This window comes from Rhamphochromis sp. 'chilingali' (assembly GCF_963969265.1).
Source record: "Rhamphochromis sp. 'chilingali' genome assembly, chromosome: 5".
Classification (NCBI taxonomy): domain Eukaryota; kingdom Metazoa; phylum Chordata; class Actinopteri; order Cichliformes; family Cichlidae; genus Rhamphochromis; species Rhamphochromis sp. 'chilingali'.
The window spans coordinates 1,197,582-1,216,320 of record NC_137932.1 but is presented as its reverse complement, the minus strand read 5'-3'; the positions used below and the strand labels follow the sequence as shown (position 1 = coordinate 1,216,320).

Sequence of the window (18,739 nt, the reverse complement as noted above, 5' to 3'; positions counted from 1 at the left end):
TGTAATGGCTTCACTTTTGTAACGGTCTGACGATAGTTTCTCTCTTGCAGTCATGACAAGTAAACCAGACTGGACAGCTGGGTCAGCGAGGACAGATAAAAAGATGGCAGTGAGTAAAATCTGAAACAGTGGACTCGAACAGCAGGTTCTACAGCACCACAGTGAGTGCAGGATTTGTGTTTGTGAGGGGGTCATCAGGATAAACCTGGATTTCACTGAGTCCAAGTCCAAGCATAGAGGTAGACGTGAGTGTAATAGATCCTCTCCAACAATAATTATATTTTTTCTTGAACAGTTTTAAAGCCTGAAAAGCTCACGATGCACATCTTATCCTATTTTTAAAGGTCCATGTGTTTGAGAATGTGCATGCCTTTTGAAAACTGGTAAATATAATATGTGTGTATAAAATCTTGACTTCTTCCACATGAAAGTCAGGGGTCAGAACGATGGGGCTGCGGCGTCTCTCTCTTGGGTGGAGCTTGCTGACATGGTGGTTTGCACTCTTGTTAACCAGCTGAAGGTCACTCTGGCTGCCACGGCGGGATTTAGCCTGCACCGTGACACTAATAGCCTTGTTCACCACTCGTCTGTGATAGAGGATGTGCCAGTGTGCGGCTCAGTCTGAATATAATTTCCCCTGCTGAACGGACCCCATTATCGCTCTCCATGCATCTAAAGGCCCTCACTTACTTCCTCTTCTCTTGCTCCCACACCTCAGCAGCAGCAGTGAGGTGCCCTCAAAGTTACTGAATAATTCAATTACATTTTTACAGTCCGGACCGAGGCGCCGCAAAGAGGCCAGAGAGCAGCCGGAAGGCTTAAAAGCAATTCATTATTCCGAGTCGCCATCTGTGCGTCGGCCTTTTCGCTCTCTCTGTTTCGACGTGCCTCTGCAAGCACATTCACGTGTCCGTTACAGCTCTACAGCTTCTAGTGCATCTGATCTGCAACACTCGGAGCAATTAACACCAATTTTCTGTTCTGAAGGACTCGCGGTGTAGAAACCACTGTTTGTCTTTGTGAAAATTACAGTCTGCTTACTCAGTGTCAGATTCTCCTCCCTGTGTGCTTTCCAAACATTGTAAACTACTCGTGTTCATAATGAGTGAGTCATTTAGTCTCCAGTTTATCATCGTCATTTGTCTGCTTCGCGGTTCCTGAGCAGCTTCGAGAGCATCGGGATTGTTTCTATATTTGTGCAACTCGTGAACTGAAGTCGACACGAAGTATTTCATGCTGTCGATGGAATCTCTGCCTTTCAGGAGCCGCAGTGTGTAGCATTCAGCACTGTGTGTGTGTGCGCTTTGTTGTGACAACGATGGAGAATGGCATGAGCGCTTCTGAGATGACAAAAGCTATTTTTAGTGCACGGCAGCCACAAGCCTCCTTGGAAGGGAGGTGAGAGAGGAAGTGGGCAAAGATGGAGGAAATAACAAAGGGGAAGATGCAGAAAGGAAGGAGGGAGAATGGCAGGAATCGACATGGGAATCAAATAGGAAATTATAATAATTTGATATTCTTTGTGCATGTTCGAGGGGCTGTAAGAGCTTTGGTGTTGTCCTGCTCCGTGTATCGTTTTGTTACATTTATTATTTTACAGTAAAATTATAGTAACACATTTTTTCAATCTTTCTAAACCAGAATAACAGAACATCAAAGAATTTACAGAAAATAGCGCGAGAACGATCCGTAAAAATGTAACACGTGCAAATAAAAGACAAAACACAAAGACGACATTATGAACCGTTACACAAAAGCCTGTACAAGTGTGTAGGGCTGCAGCGTTTGATTATTTTAGTAATCGAGTATTCTATTGATTATTTCATTAAGTAACTGGATAAGAAAACAGCCTTGTTGTGAACTCCATGCTCTGTCGGGATTGCTGCAGGTAGTTGCTGGATGGGAAAGCGGTGGTCCTGCGGCCCAGTCCTGGATTACTGTCCCCGCTGAGCCTCGGACAGCTCGCACTCAGGGCGTGGAGGCGGCTCGGTGCCAGGCTGCCCTGTGTGTGCTTTGGTGGCGTACGTCAGGCGTATCGGGCCGATTAGCAGGACAGACCAGCTGTTTGTCACCTTCCATTCCCGAATCCTGGGCAGAGCCCTGTCTAAGTTGCTGTTGTCCCGCTGGGTCGTGGAGGCCATTCGGCAGGCGTAAGCGTCTTCAGGAGTTTCTGGAGCGTGGGTGCACTCGACTCGAAGGGTGGCCACATCGTGGGGCTTGTTGAGGGGAGCCTTCCTCTCATTTGTGCAGCGGTCAACTAGTTTTACGGCTTGAATGCGCAGCCAGACCCTCTTTCGGGTAGCAGGTGCCGGGTGCCCCTCAGCGACAGCCTACATCTAAATGGTCAGCCTAGTGTTTTGCGGTCAGACCATAGCGGCTGGCTCTGTTGCAGGACTTGAGGCCAGGATTGCGTCTGGCAGACGGCTTTGCCTTTTGCATCTGGTGTGGCCTTCACCGGGCTGTCCTGTGTAGATGTAAATCTTAAATAGTTTGTTTGCAACACTGCGATGGGTGTGGGCTGCACCGTCTCCTCATGGGGTGTCTTAAAGAGTTACTTAGTGAGTTATGTTGGGTAATCACAGCAGGCTAAATCATGCACTGCTTTCTCCTTGTAGCAGCAGCAGCAGTGCATTGAGCCTACGCTACACAGCTGTGTGCCGTTGTCTACAGTTTGTGGCACAGCGAGTAGATAGTGCTTCCCCGAGCTGTTTGCAGCCAGACAGAGAGACACTGGTAAGCATCGTCACAGTCAAGTCTAATTATCATTATTATTATTTTCAATTATTTAATGAAATTCCAAATTGTCTGATTAAAATCCAATCTGTTAATATCCACCATCACCCACTCTAACGAGTTACTGCCTATCAGTAGCTGGATTACTGTTTCCATTTTGGTTGTTCCTGATTTTGCACCCTTCGTCCAAAACGTGGTGATTTGTTTTTGTGTCATTTGTTTTCCATTTTTGTAGCTAGAAAAACAAAAAATCTTCACTGTAACTAAGGTTGATACTGGTCCACGCTGACACATCCCAACAATTAGTGATGTAGCAGCCTCTTAAAATATTCACATTTTGTTGTGCAGTACAGAGATCTCTCAGCTCCAAGCTGCTTGGCTGTCACAGAATTATTAAATATGTATACGCCCAAGACTTTTATTTGTTTTTGTACAAGTGTGCGCTGTCACATCTATGCCAAACGATCTCCTATAGCTAATTTTCCATGTCAATCTGAGGCTGCAGCGCGGTCGTTTCAGTCTTTGTCTCCTGTGATTAGGGGACATATGTTTCCTCGCAGAGACGGGCTGTTGGCCAGATGATGTCAGTGTCCTTCTGTCACTCCATTTACCTTCCTCGCATTCAGCCCTCCGATCCGTCTTTCTGTCTGTTTGTGGGGAACACGGGGAGCCTCGCAGTCTGCTGAACGGTGCACACAAACACACATGCGCGCGCATCACACCCGTCGACAGGAAAAGCCTTGAGGCTATGAAAGCGTGACGCGACTGAGCAGAATCCATCCATACATCTGCTGCATATTCAGGTCAGCATCTGGCTGAGCGTGGGCCAGCGTTACAACAATGCATCAATCGCCTCCCGCGCAGCCACAAAGCACACGTATGATGTCTCCGTGTATATTTCCCTGGTTTTAGGGATTATGAGGACCTCGTTAAATGCATTTAGCAAACACTCAAACTGGTTTCGCTTTCTGTCTTTTTGCTGTTTTAATGCAGGAGTCAGCCACAGACGACTGGAAGGGAAAAGACAGAGTTTCTGTTTGCAGCAGAAACCACAATGAAGGCCATTATACTGATGCTGCCTTATCACAATAAGTCTATTGATGCTCACTGGATGTTACTTGGCAAACAACACAATAACACACAGACACACAACACCAAGAAGGTATGAATCCTGTTTTGCAAGTGTTTGGATCACTGTTAAACGTGCGCATTTCTGTGCATGTGTGCGCATGTGTGTGTGCATGTGTGTGTGCATGTGTGTGTGCGCATGTGTGTGTGCATGTGTGTGTGCGTGTGTGACTGCATGTGTGTGCATGTGTGTGTGCATGTGTGTGTGCGTGTGTGTGCATGTGTGTGTGTGTGTGCATGTGTGTGTGCATGTGTGTGTGCATGTGTGTGCATGTGTGTGTGCATGTGTGTGTGCATGTGAGTGCATGTGTGTGTGCATGTGTGTGCATGTGTGTGCATGTGTGTGCGTGTGTGTGCATGTGTGTGTGCATGTGAGTGCATGTGTGTGTGCATGTGTGTGCATGTGTGTGCTGTGTGTGCATGTGTGTGCATGTGTGTGCATGTGTGTGCGTGTGTGTGCATGTGTGTGCATGTGTGTGTGCATGTGAGTGCATGTGTGTGTGCATGTGTGTGCATGTGAGTGCATGTGTGTGTGCATGTGTGTGTGCATGTGTGTGTGCATGCTTCAAGCACAAAAACAAAAAATTTTGCAGTGACAAAAATCTATCACCTCTTTGTTTCTGCGAGTGTCATTATCCTGTTACAAATAGCTCACGGAGCAGCTGGCATGTCATGGATGACAAATTTCACACACTGTGGCATGGACGCACTCGAGTGCGAGTTGGCACAGAAGCCTGCGATCAATTTTTATGTCGCTGTCTGGTGTTGGCAGTGCCGCTAAACGTGAAGATCCGCTGGGACGCGATGGCTGCAACGAGTCATTTCAGCGACCTGGGACAGTTTGACAGGATCTGTGGATTCCACAGGCTCCGTATGATCTCCGGCTCTTTGTGACTCAGACTCTGCTTTGTGTCCTGCTTGGCTGCAACTGGAACAAACTAAACATCATGTTGAATTTAATAAGTCATGAAATGAACAGCTGACAGAATGTGTTTACTGTGGCAATGACTCACATTATAAAAATGCTTTCCTATAGTTGCCTTTACAACTGGCCTCCAATGGCTGCACGTTGTTGGGTAAACTTTTCCTTACAGCTAAACTAACTTTTACGTACAGAAGACAACCAGCCTCAGTTTCACATCATCCTAGCGAGTGTGATTTATAAGAAAGATCAAATATGTGGATATAAGAGAACATATGATGGTTTCCCTGTTTTCTGTCATGTATATTGTTACAGTGCTGGATGCTTGTACTGAATCCCTGCGAGCTACAATCTAAACGCTTTGTGTTAGACAGTCCTCCATACTGTTGGCTCTGTATGACATCACACAGACAGGATAACCCTAATACGGTCATTTCAGCCAAATAGAAGCTTAGTCACCACCTGTGGTTCAAACTTTCTGCCAATCAGAAGAAGGTTCCCTTTTATTTAATCCACAAGCAGTTGGTTTGTGGATTAACATAGTGGGTGTTTTCTGAATAACTCTGATTTCATTCACTCTTCATATAAACTGCATTTAAATGGATAAATTCCATTTCATTTACCGCACTAATGCACATTTGCATTGTGCCATTATCATTTGGACATTTCATCCAATTTTACAATCTAAAATCTAAACGTGACTCAATGTGATTTCCTATCTTTCAAACGTATAAAAGCAACGGCTTCAAAGAAGCATAATTCAGCACATTTAATGAGACGTTCTCTAATGATAATGCAGCTCGTTCATAACCCTCCAGCTCCAATCAAATCTAATAAGCAGAGGGAGCAATCACAGCGTTAACATGTACAGAGAAATACTGACTCGCCACACGTGTGCCCTCAGACACAGACACTGTTATTTCCAGCTGACACTCTGCACCTGCGCTCTATCGCAGTGCCTGCATCCTCCTACAAGAGCGAGAGACAAAGTGCGTGTCCAACCAAAACAGTGCATTACCTCCAGGCTGGCAGCCGAGTGTTTAGCACCCTGACAGGGAGGGCTTGTGGACGGCTGTCGCAGGCCCGTGTGGGGACGGGCAGGATGTCTCCTGCTTGTAAACGTAGGAAGCTCGACTCCAACGAGGCCTAATGACTAATAAATAATGCACGCGGGCTTCCTTTCGCTTGCTTTTACTTTTCTCATCTCTGCCCCTCTCTGCTTCTCACTTTCAGCCAACGCAAACATGCTGTCCCGCCCCCCTCCTGCTAAACACATGACCCCCCCACCGCAGCACTCCCACCCACCACGAGCCACCCAGGAACAATCTGTCCTGTTAATGTGCGGCCCTGTTTTCCCACACTTATCAGCCCTGTGGATTTAAATACAGCCGTACCGCTGATACTCTGTTGCCTGGAAACACAATACGATGCAGTAATAATAATAACAGCATTTTACCCCCAAAGCCTGCAGGACCCTTTAAACGGGGGCCACGTTGCCCCAAACTGTTCCTCTGTCGCACTGAGAGGTAAAGAGGCTTCTTTCTTTTTCCGTGGGTTTCTTTTGTGCCTGTTTCCGTCCTTCAGCAGCTCGGGTTATTTCTGCGCCGTCATTTTAAAAGATTTTCGGTGCCTTTCAGGAGACTTTAATGGAACAACTGATCCAAATGGAAAATGTCATTTCTGGCCCTGACAGACGTTCTTTGTTCGGGTTCTTTTCTCCAAGAATACCTTCACTCATCTCCAATGTTTTCTTCCTCAGTTCTTTTCTTTATAACAGCTGGTCTCAGCTGATGCATGACTTCCGACGGCATTTAGAGGAAGTGCGCCGATGACCTCACTGGCAAGGCGTGTCTTACACAACGGTAACTCCCTCAGGTTAAGAAGCATTTCCTGGCACTCCTGATGAAAGCTTCTTACTCTGGCTCAGAGTGCTTTCTTCCATGAGAACTAAAGTTAAAACACGCAGTGAACGAGGACGAGATGCTGAGATAAGCCTGATGTAACAGCAAGATAGTACGGAAGCACTCTGCTGCACTTTCATGTACTCAGTGTTTTTAGGGCTGTGCGATTCAGAAGTGGCTGCTCCTCTCACAGGGAGCTGCCGGGACTGCTTATGATCTGCCACACGTGTGAATAAATAAGTTTAGATCTGCTGGATCACTTCGAGTCATGAAAACCTTCCTTTTCCTGTCAGTAGCAGCACTCCTGCTAATAGAGAATAATTGTTAAAGTTGATATTTTTAGCCACTTTTTGCTATTTTATTGCAGTTTGTTTGTTCTTGGATCATCATTGAATGCGTTCATCCTTGTTTTGTAAGACTAAATGAAGAAATCAGGGGATAAATTCGCACTGCTGGGTCAGAGGTAATGCGATACGGTGGGATATTAGCATTAGAAGGTAATCATCTGTGATATCATCTCTGATATCAGCCTCTACGATGGTTTTCTGCCCAGATACAAAAGAGGCGAATGGGAACGTGGCAGCATGCCGGCTCAAACCCAGAAGGGTTTTTAATGGCAGCGTAATTTGCCTCAGTGGTTCTTGTGGCGATTCAGAGTACACTCAAGTGAGCCTCCAATCAGCCCTGCTCACACCAACTGTGGGAAAACTCACTAAGTACACATCATAGTGGTTTTAAAATTAACACATCTTTAATGACTAACACTGATGCCACAATATCAGCCTACCCTACTTCTCTGACTGCTGGTAGTTTTACTGTCATTATACTGCAAACCTGCTCGCATGCTAAATCTCTGCTAAACCGAACCAAAGGCACCCAGTCAACTTTCCTGTATTCAGAGCTGGGACTGGTGGACTAAAAGAAGCCTTCGACGATAAGGCTGATCTGGGAAGGCGTTAGACTCTTCAATCTTTAGAAAATCCAGCCTGTGACAGGAAACTTTGGTCATTTCAGACCAGATCCGGTGAGCACAGGACTCAAAGTCCGATTTAGTGTGTGGGGAAACCTGAAAATCCACACCGCTAGCATAGCAGCAAGGAAAATATTTCCCCTCAGAGAAGCTCCTCCCAGACTGATGTCTGTTTTCTCTGTGGGAAGGCGGTGATCACGCCTGATCTTTGTGGATTAAGCCAAACATATTAGCTCCTGTTACACGAGCTATGATGCTACAAGCGTAGAGCTCGTATGAAGGTGGAATTTGGCAAGTGATGCTAAAGAGCATCACCAGCTTAAATAGAAATTCACTCGCTGGGCTCACGTCCTCATTTTAGGTTTGACAGCGTTTTAGTAGCTAAACGTACGAGCTGAGGTGCGGTTTGGGGAACGCCTCAAAGGGGACTGCGGCGGCTCCCGGCCCAGCAGAGCCCCATGTACTAAATAGAAGTGGGAGGGAGGGTGGAGCACGAAAACGAGAACAAACAGCTTGTAGAACTGAGGGGGAACATGTGTAGATGAGAGCTGGAAGGAGCGTTTGGAGGCGTGGTCCCGCTAATAAAATAAAAAAATACTTTATCTCCAACTAATGACGGCGACTTCTGGCCGAGGTGAAGATGCACAATTACTTTGTACTTCAGTAGAATTTTCATGTATCTGTACTATTCTTGAGTATTTATGCTTTTTACACAAATATCTCTACTGTTCACGTCCCCGAGTTTTCAAAAACAGGCTTGTTACACAGAAGACCCTCCACGCGCCGCTGGGAAAAAACACATCATCGATGCATCGTCTATGGAGCCACGCTGAGGGGTCGAGGTGAGCCGGGATGATCCAGAACAGCGTTTTGGATGCAGATGTCTATAAGTTTCGGTTGCGCTACCACAAATATCAGCAAACATACATACGTGTACAGTCTGTGGCACAGTGTGTCTGCTAGCTGCAGGTCCAGCTGCTCTTTCCCAGGGAGAGAAAAGAAAAAGACGGAGGTGATATTCAAAGGTAAGGACTGGAAACGTAAAGCTTGTGTGCAAAGCCTCATTTTTGAGGCTTTTGAGAAGCTGTGCTGCTGAGGTGATGCTTTCTCACAGCGGGAAACATCCTGCCGTGCAAACCGAAGTATATTAACGTTTTGTTATCCAAAGATTGCCGGAAAAAACTGGGGAGTGTGTGCAGCTAAAGCGATTAGCCTGCAGCACTGTGGTGGAGTTTACAGTAATGTGCTGTGCTGGTGCAGAGCATCTGTGGTGGACATCATGTTAGGTTACATCAAGGGTAGCACACATCTATTTAGATTTAAGCTGATGATGCTGATTCGATTCAGTGAGCTCCACCTTTATAAAGCTTCATACTGCTTCTGGTCTCCAGATGTTCCTGCTGCTGCATACGAAGCACGTATTCAGCTCAAGAACACAAAAATAAACTTTTTGGGGAGTTTTATGTTTTAAGGTTCCCATCAGATAGAATTACTCATTAACTGGACTGGTTAAACTGGGCTGGATGAAGTGCCCAGTAAGATCCAGCTGTATGTAATACATTTGTGTTGTCATAAGGGCTCAAAACACTAAGTAAACTCTGCAGGTTCGTGTAGCTTCATTTTTCATCACAGCTTGTTCCTTCAGTTTCAAAACTACCCTGAGATGTATGAAAATGCTAAAATCAGCACACGAGCTTATTGTTTGCTTGTATATGACACTTAAATAGTTTGTTTGCTTGTTTTTTTGTGTTATAAATATGATACAACCCTCCTGTACCACGACGTGACATCACACGGTTGGACCGTGTTCTGATTTTCAACTTGAACCCGAACTTAACGTGACCGCGGAGGAAAACACAGCGAAACAAAACGTGCATCAATACGAAGACGCAGAGTTCACAGAGGTGAGGCGGTGAGAGTGGGCGGGGCCCCGGCGGCTGAGAGGAGGAGCGTTTGAGAGCGTTGCTTCTGTCATCAGCTGTTTCTGGTCCAACATATTCAAGCAACTGTAACTTCATGATGTAGTTTTTTTTATCCAGGTTTGTTTCGCCTCGACTGACAAAAACACAAAAACAAAGTGTATTTACTGGTCTTTGGTTTATTACTGGTCTTTGTGGGGGAACTCCCGAGCTCACTGAACTGGTCTCAGAGGAGACAGCGGATGGTTTACTGCCAAGCAGGGGAGCACCTAACATTTCCCAACTCTCCCATTTCTTAAATCCAGTTTGTCTTTAGCTGTCTCTGATTTGTGGAAACAACAGCCGGCGGTATTTAGACCGCACGGATCCTCCCCTTCCTTCTCCTCTTCTCACTTCTGTTGTTTCCTCTCGCCTGGAAATGTTAACCAGAAGCTTTGTGGTGTCGTCGGGATGATTAGAAATAGCAGTTTTATAACTGGTTTATGTCATCAACCCTCCAGTGAACTGCAACCGAAGTGTAATTGCAGCATTCATAGGTGAAAATATGTGTTAAATATTTCAGATGTTTTAAGACGATTAAGCCTGTTGGCTGAAATCGTTGGTTCTTCTTCACACAGCGAGTCGAGCGTCACTCTCTGCAGCAAACTGTGCCGCTGCCTCTTTATTCTCCTCATCCAGTTCACACAGCGTCACGTCCCTCTACTGTAATCTGCCCTCGCTGTTAGCAGCCACACCAACAGCTGCTCTGTGAACGCCTGCTCGCTGAGCTACAGGAGAGTCAGTGTGTCGTGTAGTAGCACATAACACGTGTGCAGTCCATCACAATGAAAGTGAGCCAGTGGAGCCTCACCTTGACGTAGAGCTGCTGGAACTCCTCCAGGTTGAGCCGGCCGGTGGGACAGTCCTTCAGGAATCCCTTGTACCACTGCTTCAGCTCGTGCTCGTTAAACTCCGTGTTCTTCACCAGATCCTCCATCACTTCAGGGGTCAGCTTGCTGTTCTGTTTCCCCATTTTTCCTGTGACAAGCAAAGCACAAAAAGGGGGAGGGGCACACAGCATCTTTAAATTAATACAGAGCACAGAGAAGAACGTCTCCTTGTGTGAATCTGCAGGAAAAGTCTGGAGAGCGATTCATCGGAAAGCAGAGAAGTCGACACCAGAGCTGCGTCTAAAAATAAGCTTTGAAACAAATGGAGTGAAATGCTGTTTGCACCTCTTGGACAACAGGGTCAGTTTGTCAGACTCGCTGCCTTTGAGCAGCTGCTTGGCCCACTTTTGTTTACTTTGTTTTTAAAGGAAAACTCAACCACTGAAATCATCAGAGCTTCTGAATTACATTCATTAAAGAAGATTAGCCCAGATTAGCATAAATAAGAAAATCATCCTAGACGACTACAATGTGTGCGGACTACCAGTCTAGGGAAACAACATATAAAATCTTTTTTACGTAGGTGTGTGCCTGTCCTGTCCTTCTTTGAATTATTTTTAAGACCACGTTACATTAAAATCTTGTTCTTCCAGTTAAACCTTTAACCACATTTCCTGTTCTGGCCTTTAGTTCCTCCTAAACAGAGAGAATCTCATCCTAAAATCCTAAAAATGAATCTCTGGCTTTTGGAAAGGGTCCCAATGACATGTTAGGCTCCTAAAGTAGTTAACCCACTGTGACTGTGACCCACTGAAACACTCAAGCATGTTTTGCTTTAAAGTGCCTTAATTTCTCCGTCTGCCCCCCAGCCGCCTCTCCTGCATCGAGCTGCCTGCATCTGCGTGATGCTGATGCTGCCACTTTATGGCCTTGATTAGCGCATTAACCAACTCACAATTATCCTAACGTGAAAAAGATGGTTTCGAGTTTTGGAACATTTCCGCTCGCTCTCCTGAGATGTTTTATTAGATCTCTTCAGCTCAAAAACCAGGGAGCACGTGAGGCAGCAACAGTGTGACGTGTGTCTCTGCGTGAGCACCTTTCTTGGCGTGTCGAGGCTTCAATATGTGGAGAAAATCAAAAGAGCTCAAACTTTAGAAAGATGATTGTTTGTATTGGCAGGGTTACACTGTGACTGTGTGGCAGAGGCAGCGCAGGGACTGGTTTAGAAAAGTGTCCCTGTGTTAAAGATCCTCTCACATCTGCCAAACAGCAGCCGCGCACTGTGAGAAGTTATTAAATTAACAAGTTTACAGTTGCCAAGTTTGCTTATTGATCATCTATTGGAGCTGATTTTGTCCCAGTGCACCGCTGCTATACCCTTGTTGCAGATCCAAAAACCTTCTTGGCTGCTAGAAGACAAGTTTATATGGAAGACGCTGACATATCTGCAAGCACTCGCTAACTAGCTGCCAGGTTATACGGTGGAGCTTTTCCACAGCAGTGGCGCCCGCCCCGATGTTTGAAGCCCTGCTGCTCACTCGCTGAACAGAAGAGAGGGCAGCAGCAGAGCAAGACCTTCATTTCATGAAGCAGCACTGTTCACAAAAGCAAAGTCAATAAAGGGCTACGAAAGGTGCTCGGTCGGCCACGAGGAGGTGAAATGAAGCATAACAGCTGTGAGTCAGAGAGATGTCAGCTCCCCAAGCTCAAAGAGTTTTTACATGTGAACCCCCAAATTAAAACAAACACATAAGCAGCGATCTGAAGCGTGCAGTGCTACCTGCAGCCATACGTGACACTGTATCGTAACGGGAAAATATAATAAGGAGAAAAACGCATTTTTATGGCATTTGAAAGTGATAACATTTTGGTTAATATGGTCACAAACATGAAAGAGTTTCAGTCCCATCTAGTTATCAGCAAACTCCATTTCACTCAAACGTCTTCCTAGAAGTTTAAAATAGGTTTGTATTGTTTCACTATGATGAAGAGCAGAGCAGCTCTTTTTTATGAGCCCTGAACCACAGGTCAGGCTATTATAATACATCGTGAAATGATACGGATGGTGTGTGTGTGTGTGTGTGTGTGTGTGTGTGTGTGTGTGTGGACATCTCAGTTGCTTCATCTAATCTATCTGCAGGATTGTTGATGGAGAACTCCAACAGTGGAAAAAGCCACACATCAGATCAGAAAAGTTATTCTTAGCAAATGGGGAAAAATGAAAAGTTCTTCAGTTCATGAAGACCGCATGAAGCAGACTTTTCAACAGCTCAGACACTCCCTGCACCAAAATCTCTCTACGGGAGATAGATATACTTTGTCCTGAAAGCCAATTTCAAAAGGTTTTTCCAGCTCGGCTCAGCGTGACCCGAGTTCACAGGGACGGTTTACCAAACGTAAATTTGAGTTATGCAATGACTAAGTGTGATACCACGTTGTCTGCAAGCTACATGGAAATTTCAACAAATAAATGAACTCATAATGAATGAAAGTGCTGCAGGTGCACTATGACACAGACTGTACTGAAAATATGAAATTTTGATAACAGTGAACAAAAATCCAATTAAATCAGAGAAATAGTGTGACACAGAGCCATTAGCTTTAATACCTGATGGGAGGTGGAGGTGGGAATCCAGCCAAAACTGGGACAAAGATGGAAGCAGAGAGGAACGAAGAGAGAGGAGAATACAGATGGAGAATGTCTGAGCTTTTTCCTAATGCTCAGTAAGAGACTGTAGAAAGACAACGACAGTCACGGTGAGGACGTAATGCGAACTTTTCCCAACTCTGAGGGAAGGACCGGGGATGAAATTGCAGGATGCTGCTTTCGAGCTTGGAATGTCTGCTCATGACCAACCGTTAGCTTCAATGTGACACACAACAAGTAAACTGCTGCTGTGGACACAGCGTTACACTAACTATGTATTCTGCATGTTTACTGTGTGTATATGATGTTTAACAGCAAGCTGTGAACGAACCCGAATGCACTTACCAAAGTTTCATGTGTCTGTGCACACATAGTGAAATTACTCTACAGTAAATACGCTAATTTAACATTAACACTGTGGGCTGGCCTGCAAGCCTGAGTAAACTCTGCAACTGTTAGCTAGCTAGCGCTGGTATCAACTTTAATACCAATGTTGTATCCTTCTACTGCTGGCCTAAAACCTTTGTGCTAAGATAACAAGTGCTCATCGTGTAGAGTAATTTACACTTAGCGACTTTCGCGAGTCCAGTACTCCTACGGCACTCAATTTAGTTGTACTAGAGCCTGACTGATTTATCAGCAGGCCAATATTAGCAACAGGCTGTTGTTATAGCTGTTTGCTGATCACTCATCAGTGTCAGAATATATAACGGTCGATAAATGAAAATTAAACAGTAAAGAAGAGAAAGGAGAAACACCCTTCAACCATATTAGGTGTTGACGTTGCACAGTTTGTCCAGCAGGGGGCACTCTGCAACTTCCTCAGTCTGAACGTCACAAATACAACAGTTAGCTATAAACAGTTGGTCAGTTTACCTGAAAATAGTAATTAGTTACTAATTAGTGATTACGTCTCCAAGAAAATAATCCTATTACTTTAATGATTACTTATTTTCAAAACTAATTAGTTACTTTATTCCTTAGTTACTTTTTAAAAACACGATCAGAAGAAAAACAGATCAATCACCTGATATCAGTCAGACTCTAAGCCACACATACCACGAACACATATCCACTCAAACAACTGCCTCGTGAAAGAAAACGAAATGAAGCTGAAATGAGCCAAACTGTTCAAAGAAAAACAAACAAACAGAAAAACTGCTTTTAGAAAATGTACTAAAGATTTTGTTTAATGTTTCCAATTTTACTTTGGATCTGACTTTTCAGGGAGCCAAAAACTCCAGAAAAACCCTGATATCACAGCAGCCCAACAGATGCAACAGATGCAACAGATGCAGTACACTGGACGCATCCCACCACTACTGTGTGCTGCTCACTGAACAAGAACAACGCAGAGGGAGGAGCTGCGGCAGGACTGCTGCGTGTCATCAGTGTGTTCATAATTTGTTTTAATCATCTTCATTCATTCAAACCAACAAATTAACCAGACACTCAGATACATGGATATTATTGGAGCTAATCATTACCTGAGCTTTGGGACATAAAGCTACAGCAGAATAACATCTCACTGATTACACCAGCCATGACCTGTAAATGCAGACGTACTTGGCTTGTAGTTATAACACAGATTATACAACCTGAACACTCAAAAATGTTCAGTTAAAAACAAACCTTGCATCCTTCAAACAGTAGCTTTTGAAGAGCGCAGAAAAGCACGCCTGTGTTACTGTGACCTGCTGGGCATCCTAAATGCTTTCAGCTCGTTCTGTAAAGAAGCAGCTGAACAGTTTCCTCATTCATAACTCAGCCTGTCATCCTTCCACTGTGCTGTCAGTGTGAGAATCTACTAAACTGGCTTTCTAAGATTTTTGGCAGCAATTGCAATTATTCAACAGAAGTGAATCAGCTATACAGCTACGGCGCTGCTATATTATGAAATAAGGCTCCTTTGTGAAAATGTTTTTTAATTACAAATGAGAAAAAAGAGAAAAAGGAAACATCAGCACATGGCTGATTAAAAAAATTGAAAATAACGACGTTGGCGTATGTACGAGTGCTCAGGCATTTGGCTCATATTGAAGATAATCTACGCTCGGCTCTGTATGATGTCACTGAGAGCAATTATCACTAATAAGGCCGTTCTAAGGAAACAAGCCCCTCCCACCTGCTGTTCAAGCTTTCTGTTTATGAGGCGCATAAATAAATATTCGGAACTGTGAATCATACAAAGCAATTTTTAGTCCAAGAGTAAAAATGTGTAGAAACGAGGGTCCCTTTAAGGTAAGTAGCACAGGCTTGATGTGAAACATTGACTGTAAACGAGCGTTTCCCTGTAACGGGCAGCAGCAGGTTAAAGCTCCTCAGTGTTGCAGTGAAACTGAGGAGCCTGAGTGCAGCAGGAGGCCACCGTGCCCTGGAAGAGATGTGAGCAGAAGACGGTCTCACTTACTGTCAGTGCATATGTGAGTAAGTGACTGTGTGACAGAGAGACAAAGTAAATGCATTTGTATTTATAAAGCACGTGTGCATGTACGAAGGCATTACTTATGTGTTTAGGAGCGCAGGTCTGTCACAGACGCTCGCTGATTGAGAATGAATTGTAGTGCACTTTGCATCCCAAAGATAATGGAGCTCATAAACATTTGAGGAACATCTCAAAGCACCCTGAGCACAGTAAGAGCAAGCAGCAGCATATGCAGCGCTGCGGCAGCGCACGCTACCCGTCAGAACCTCCAGGGACTGAATGCACTTTTGATAAAAGACACAAACATCTTCTGCGCTGTTAATGGTAATTCTCCTCTAAAACATTCAAAACCTGCTTAACAATAGCGTCGCATCACAATGCAAGTGTTGCTCTCACCAGTCATTGAACAAGGGCTGAATCTGCATCTGCAGTGTGCCAGCGTGCTGCTAGGATCCAGCTTTACAGCACACGGTGCTATAGCTGAGCCTTCAGGAGGGGGGGTACGCAAAATTCATGGGCTCAGCTTCATGGTGCGGCTCTTGGGTTTCTGGAAGTAAATGACTGTAATTTTTACTGAAACAGCTGAGACACTTAAATGTTGTGTAACATCAGAAAAAAGGCTGACGGGCTTCAAAGTCAGCAGAACGATGTTCAGCTTTAACAACACTGGGACAGGAGACGTCCAAGACAAGCTTGGTGCTCACAGTTTAACACGGCTGACCGATGCATATGCTGGTGCAGTGAGACCATTTACAGCATTAACTCCATGTGTAGTTCAAGTTAACACATAGATCTCAGAAATATAATTGATATATTATCATTGCCAACAGCTTTTTAGAATTTTTTCTTCTGGCAAGGCAAACATGTCGACACCTTCTCGGCTGAATAAAAACTGCATGTACACCGAGCGCGCACACACACTGTTACACCCTCAGTTGGACTTATAAATGAATATCGTGTTTTTATAAGAGAATGCAAATATATCCTTTCTCAAGGAGTGAAAATGACAAGTCACACATCGTCTTGATACCTCCCACCCCATCTCGCTTCATATAAAACCTGCACAGCCTTTAGAGTGACGCGCGAGGCAACATGGCACGTGGCACAATTTCAAAACCTATTCAACCTACACATTTTTTAAAAGCGTTTTTTCTGAGACCTTTCATTTATGTCTGCAGCTGATGATTTGAGTGACGTATTTATCGGCTGTATCAAAGCAACCCACATGGTCTGTGTATCTGAAAACATTGCTGTTCCACTGACTGTCATTCTTGCGAGCTGCCTACGAGCCCGGTAACTCCCTGTCACCTTCCCCCTGTTGTTGATGTTTACTGAATTGCAATAAAATGAGAAATGGAATCAAAAGTATCTTTTTACATGAACGTCGCCTCTCGGCTAACAAATGCAATAATGACTAAACTCGTTTCCATTCTTACTTTGTTACACTGTCAACACCAGAGAGAAGGCGCACTGCAAGAAATGGGATGAAGGCAAGGAAAGCAATCAGGGAGGTGACTGGAGACACCCCCCCCAAAGAAATACGCCTGATGACACTTAGTTATATGCACTGTAATGTATTGAGGCGGTTAATCACATCTACAAAGGGCCAAGGGGGGCAGCTAGTGCATCATCAGCCAGTGGTTTGTTTTAGCAAGAGAGTTGAGTGGGGCTGAGTCTGGGACGAGGGGTCACTCTGCAGTGCGATGCAGAGCAGAGCGCCATGCTGACTCCAAACCTGAGTCATAGCCCTTTGTCTCACAGTCCACTGAGGGTTCAACAGATAGTAATTACACATCATGTAATTACACATCAGCACACAGGTATGGTCTGACACAACAGACCTGCTCCAGAGCCAGGCTGTGGGCTGTTACATAACACTATCCCTTTGCCATCATTTGCCAACATGGATGACCTTGAGAGGCGGGCAGAGTCCGGGCTAAGACGAGCAAGGATAGGAGCAAAGCAATCTGAGGCTTTAATTTGGGCAAATATTACAGGAGAGATTAATGTGTGTCTGTAGAGAGGGGGGGGGGGGGGGCAGCAATGATTGGATGGGGCTGGTGGATGTGATGTGGTCATGCAAGATTGATTTGCAAAAGAAAAAAACAATAACCAGGCGCTTCCCACTGAGGATGATTGGGGTTAAGGACACACACCACACCCCGTCTTCTTCTTGCACGCACACACACACACACACACACGCACCTTGCGCAACATCAGCACCAGTGACAAACTACAGCACATCACACCACACGGTGCCATGTCATAGCAGCCCACCCCACGCAAGTCACAAGTACAAATCGTCAAATTTCACACAGTCCCCACTGTTACACAGAACAGCCTCGCTCTCCTCACTTTTGTTGTTAAATCCACAAGCCTTGTGTGTGTGTGTGTGTGTGTGTGTGTGTGTGTGTGTGTGTGTGTGTGTGTGTGTGTGTGTGTGTGTGTGTGTGTGCGTAAGCAGCAAGAGTAAACCCAGGTAAGAAACAACCATGTTTATCTAATGCGATATGATCAGAAGGCTGTACTGATATATATATATGTGTGTGTGTGTGTGTGTGTGTGTGTGTGTGTCCTTCTTAAAATGGACTTCAACCACAATACATCGATACATTAGCCTTATGATACCGAAAGGATGACGCACTGAGTTGCATCATGCTGATATAAATATAAATAAATATAAACTGAGATGATGCCGAGCAGTACAATAATAATTAGATTTTCCTGCATCTGTCAAGATTTTACGCAAAGCCTTCATCCTACCTTGCGAGAGTGTGGAGTCAACGAGTGTGGAGTCCGGTCTGGTGTCTGGAGTGGTCCAAAAGAAAGAAAAGAGAAAGAAAACACCTGCGAGCACGGCAAACAGCAAGAAATGCTCTTCTGTCGAGCTGAAGATTAGCGGTGCCTTTTGGGTTGTTGGATTTATTTAATTTTAGTTTAATGCTGGGGAGAAGTCGGGCTTTTACAGAGAGGAAGCTGTGCAGGTCCGTAGGATGATGCTGCGCAACACAAACTGCTGCTGATGTGCTGAGAGGAGGAGACAGATACTGAGAGAGCGCGCAGTGTGCGTCTGCCTCGCTCCCGCTGCCAGCCTGTGGCTGTGGATCACCGATACAGACAATAAAGGCAGCGAGGAGCAGACAAACACCAGCGTTTGTGTCCCCAATAATATTTTGTGAAGTAATACAAACCTTTCTTTGCCTTCCAGTGTCAGAAATACAC

The 18,739-nt window shown here is 45.0% G+C and overlaps 1 protein-coding gene across 1 annotated transcript in view; it reads right to left on the bottom strand.

Annotated features, from left to right (window-relative positions):
• The window catches only part of vsnl1a (visinin-like 1a), a 36,233-nt gene extending 17,698 nt beyond the window's left edge, over positions 1–18,535 (bottom strand). Inside the window, exons 1-2 of the mRNA XM_080883927.1 lie at positions 18,281–18,535; positions 10,424–10,590 (exon numbers count right to left, since the gene is read on the bottom strand). Of these exons, the coding sequence (XP_080740053.1) occupies positions 10,424–10,585 (162 nt within the window). The 5' untranslated portion in view covers positions 10,586–10,590; positions 18,281–18,535. The remainder of the gene's footprint in view (positions 1–10,423; positions 10,591–18,280) is intronic.
• Positions 18,536–18,739: the final 204 nt, after the last annotated feature.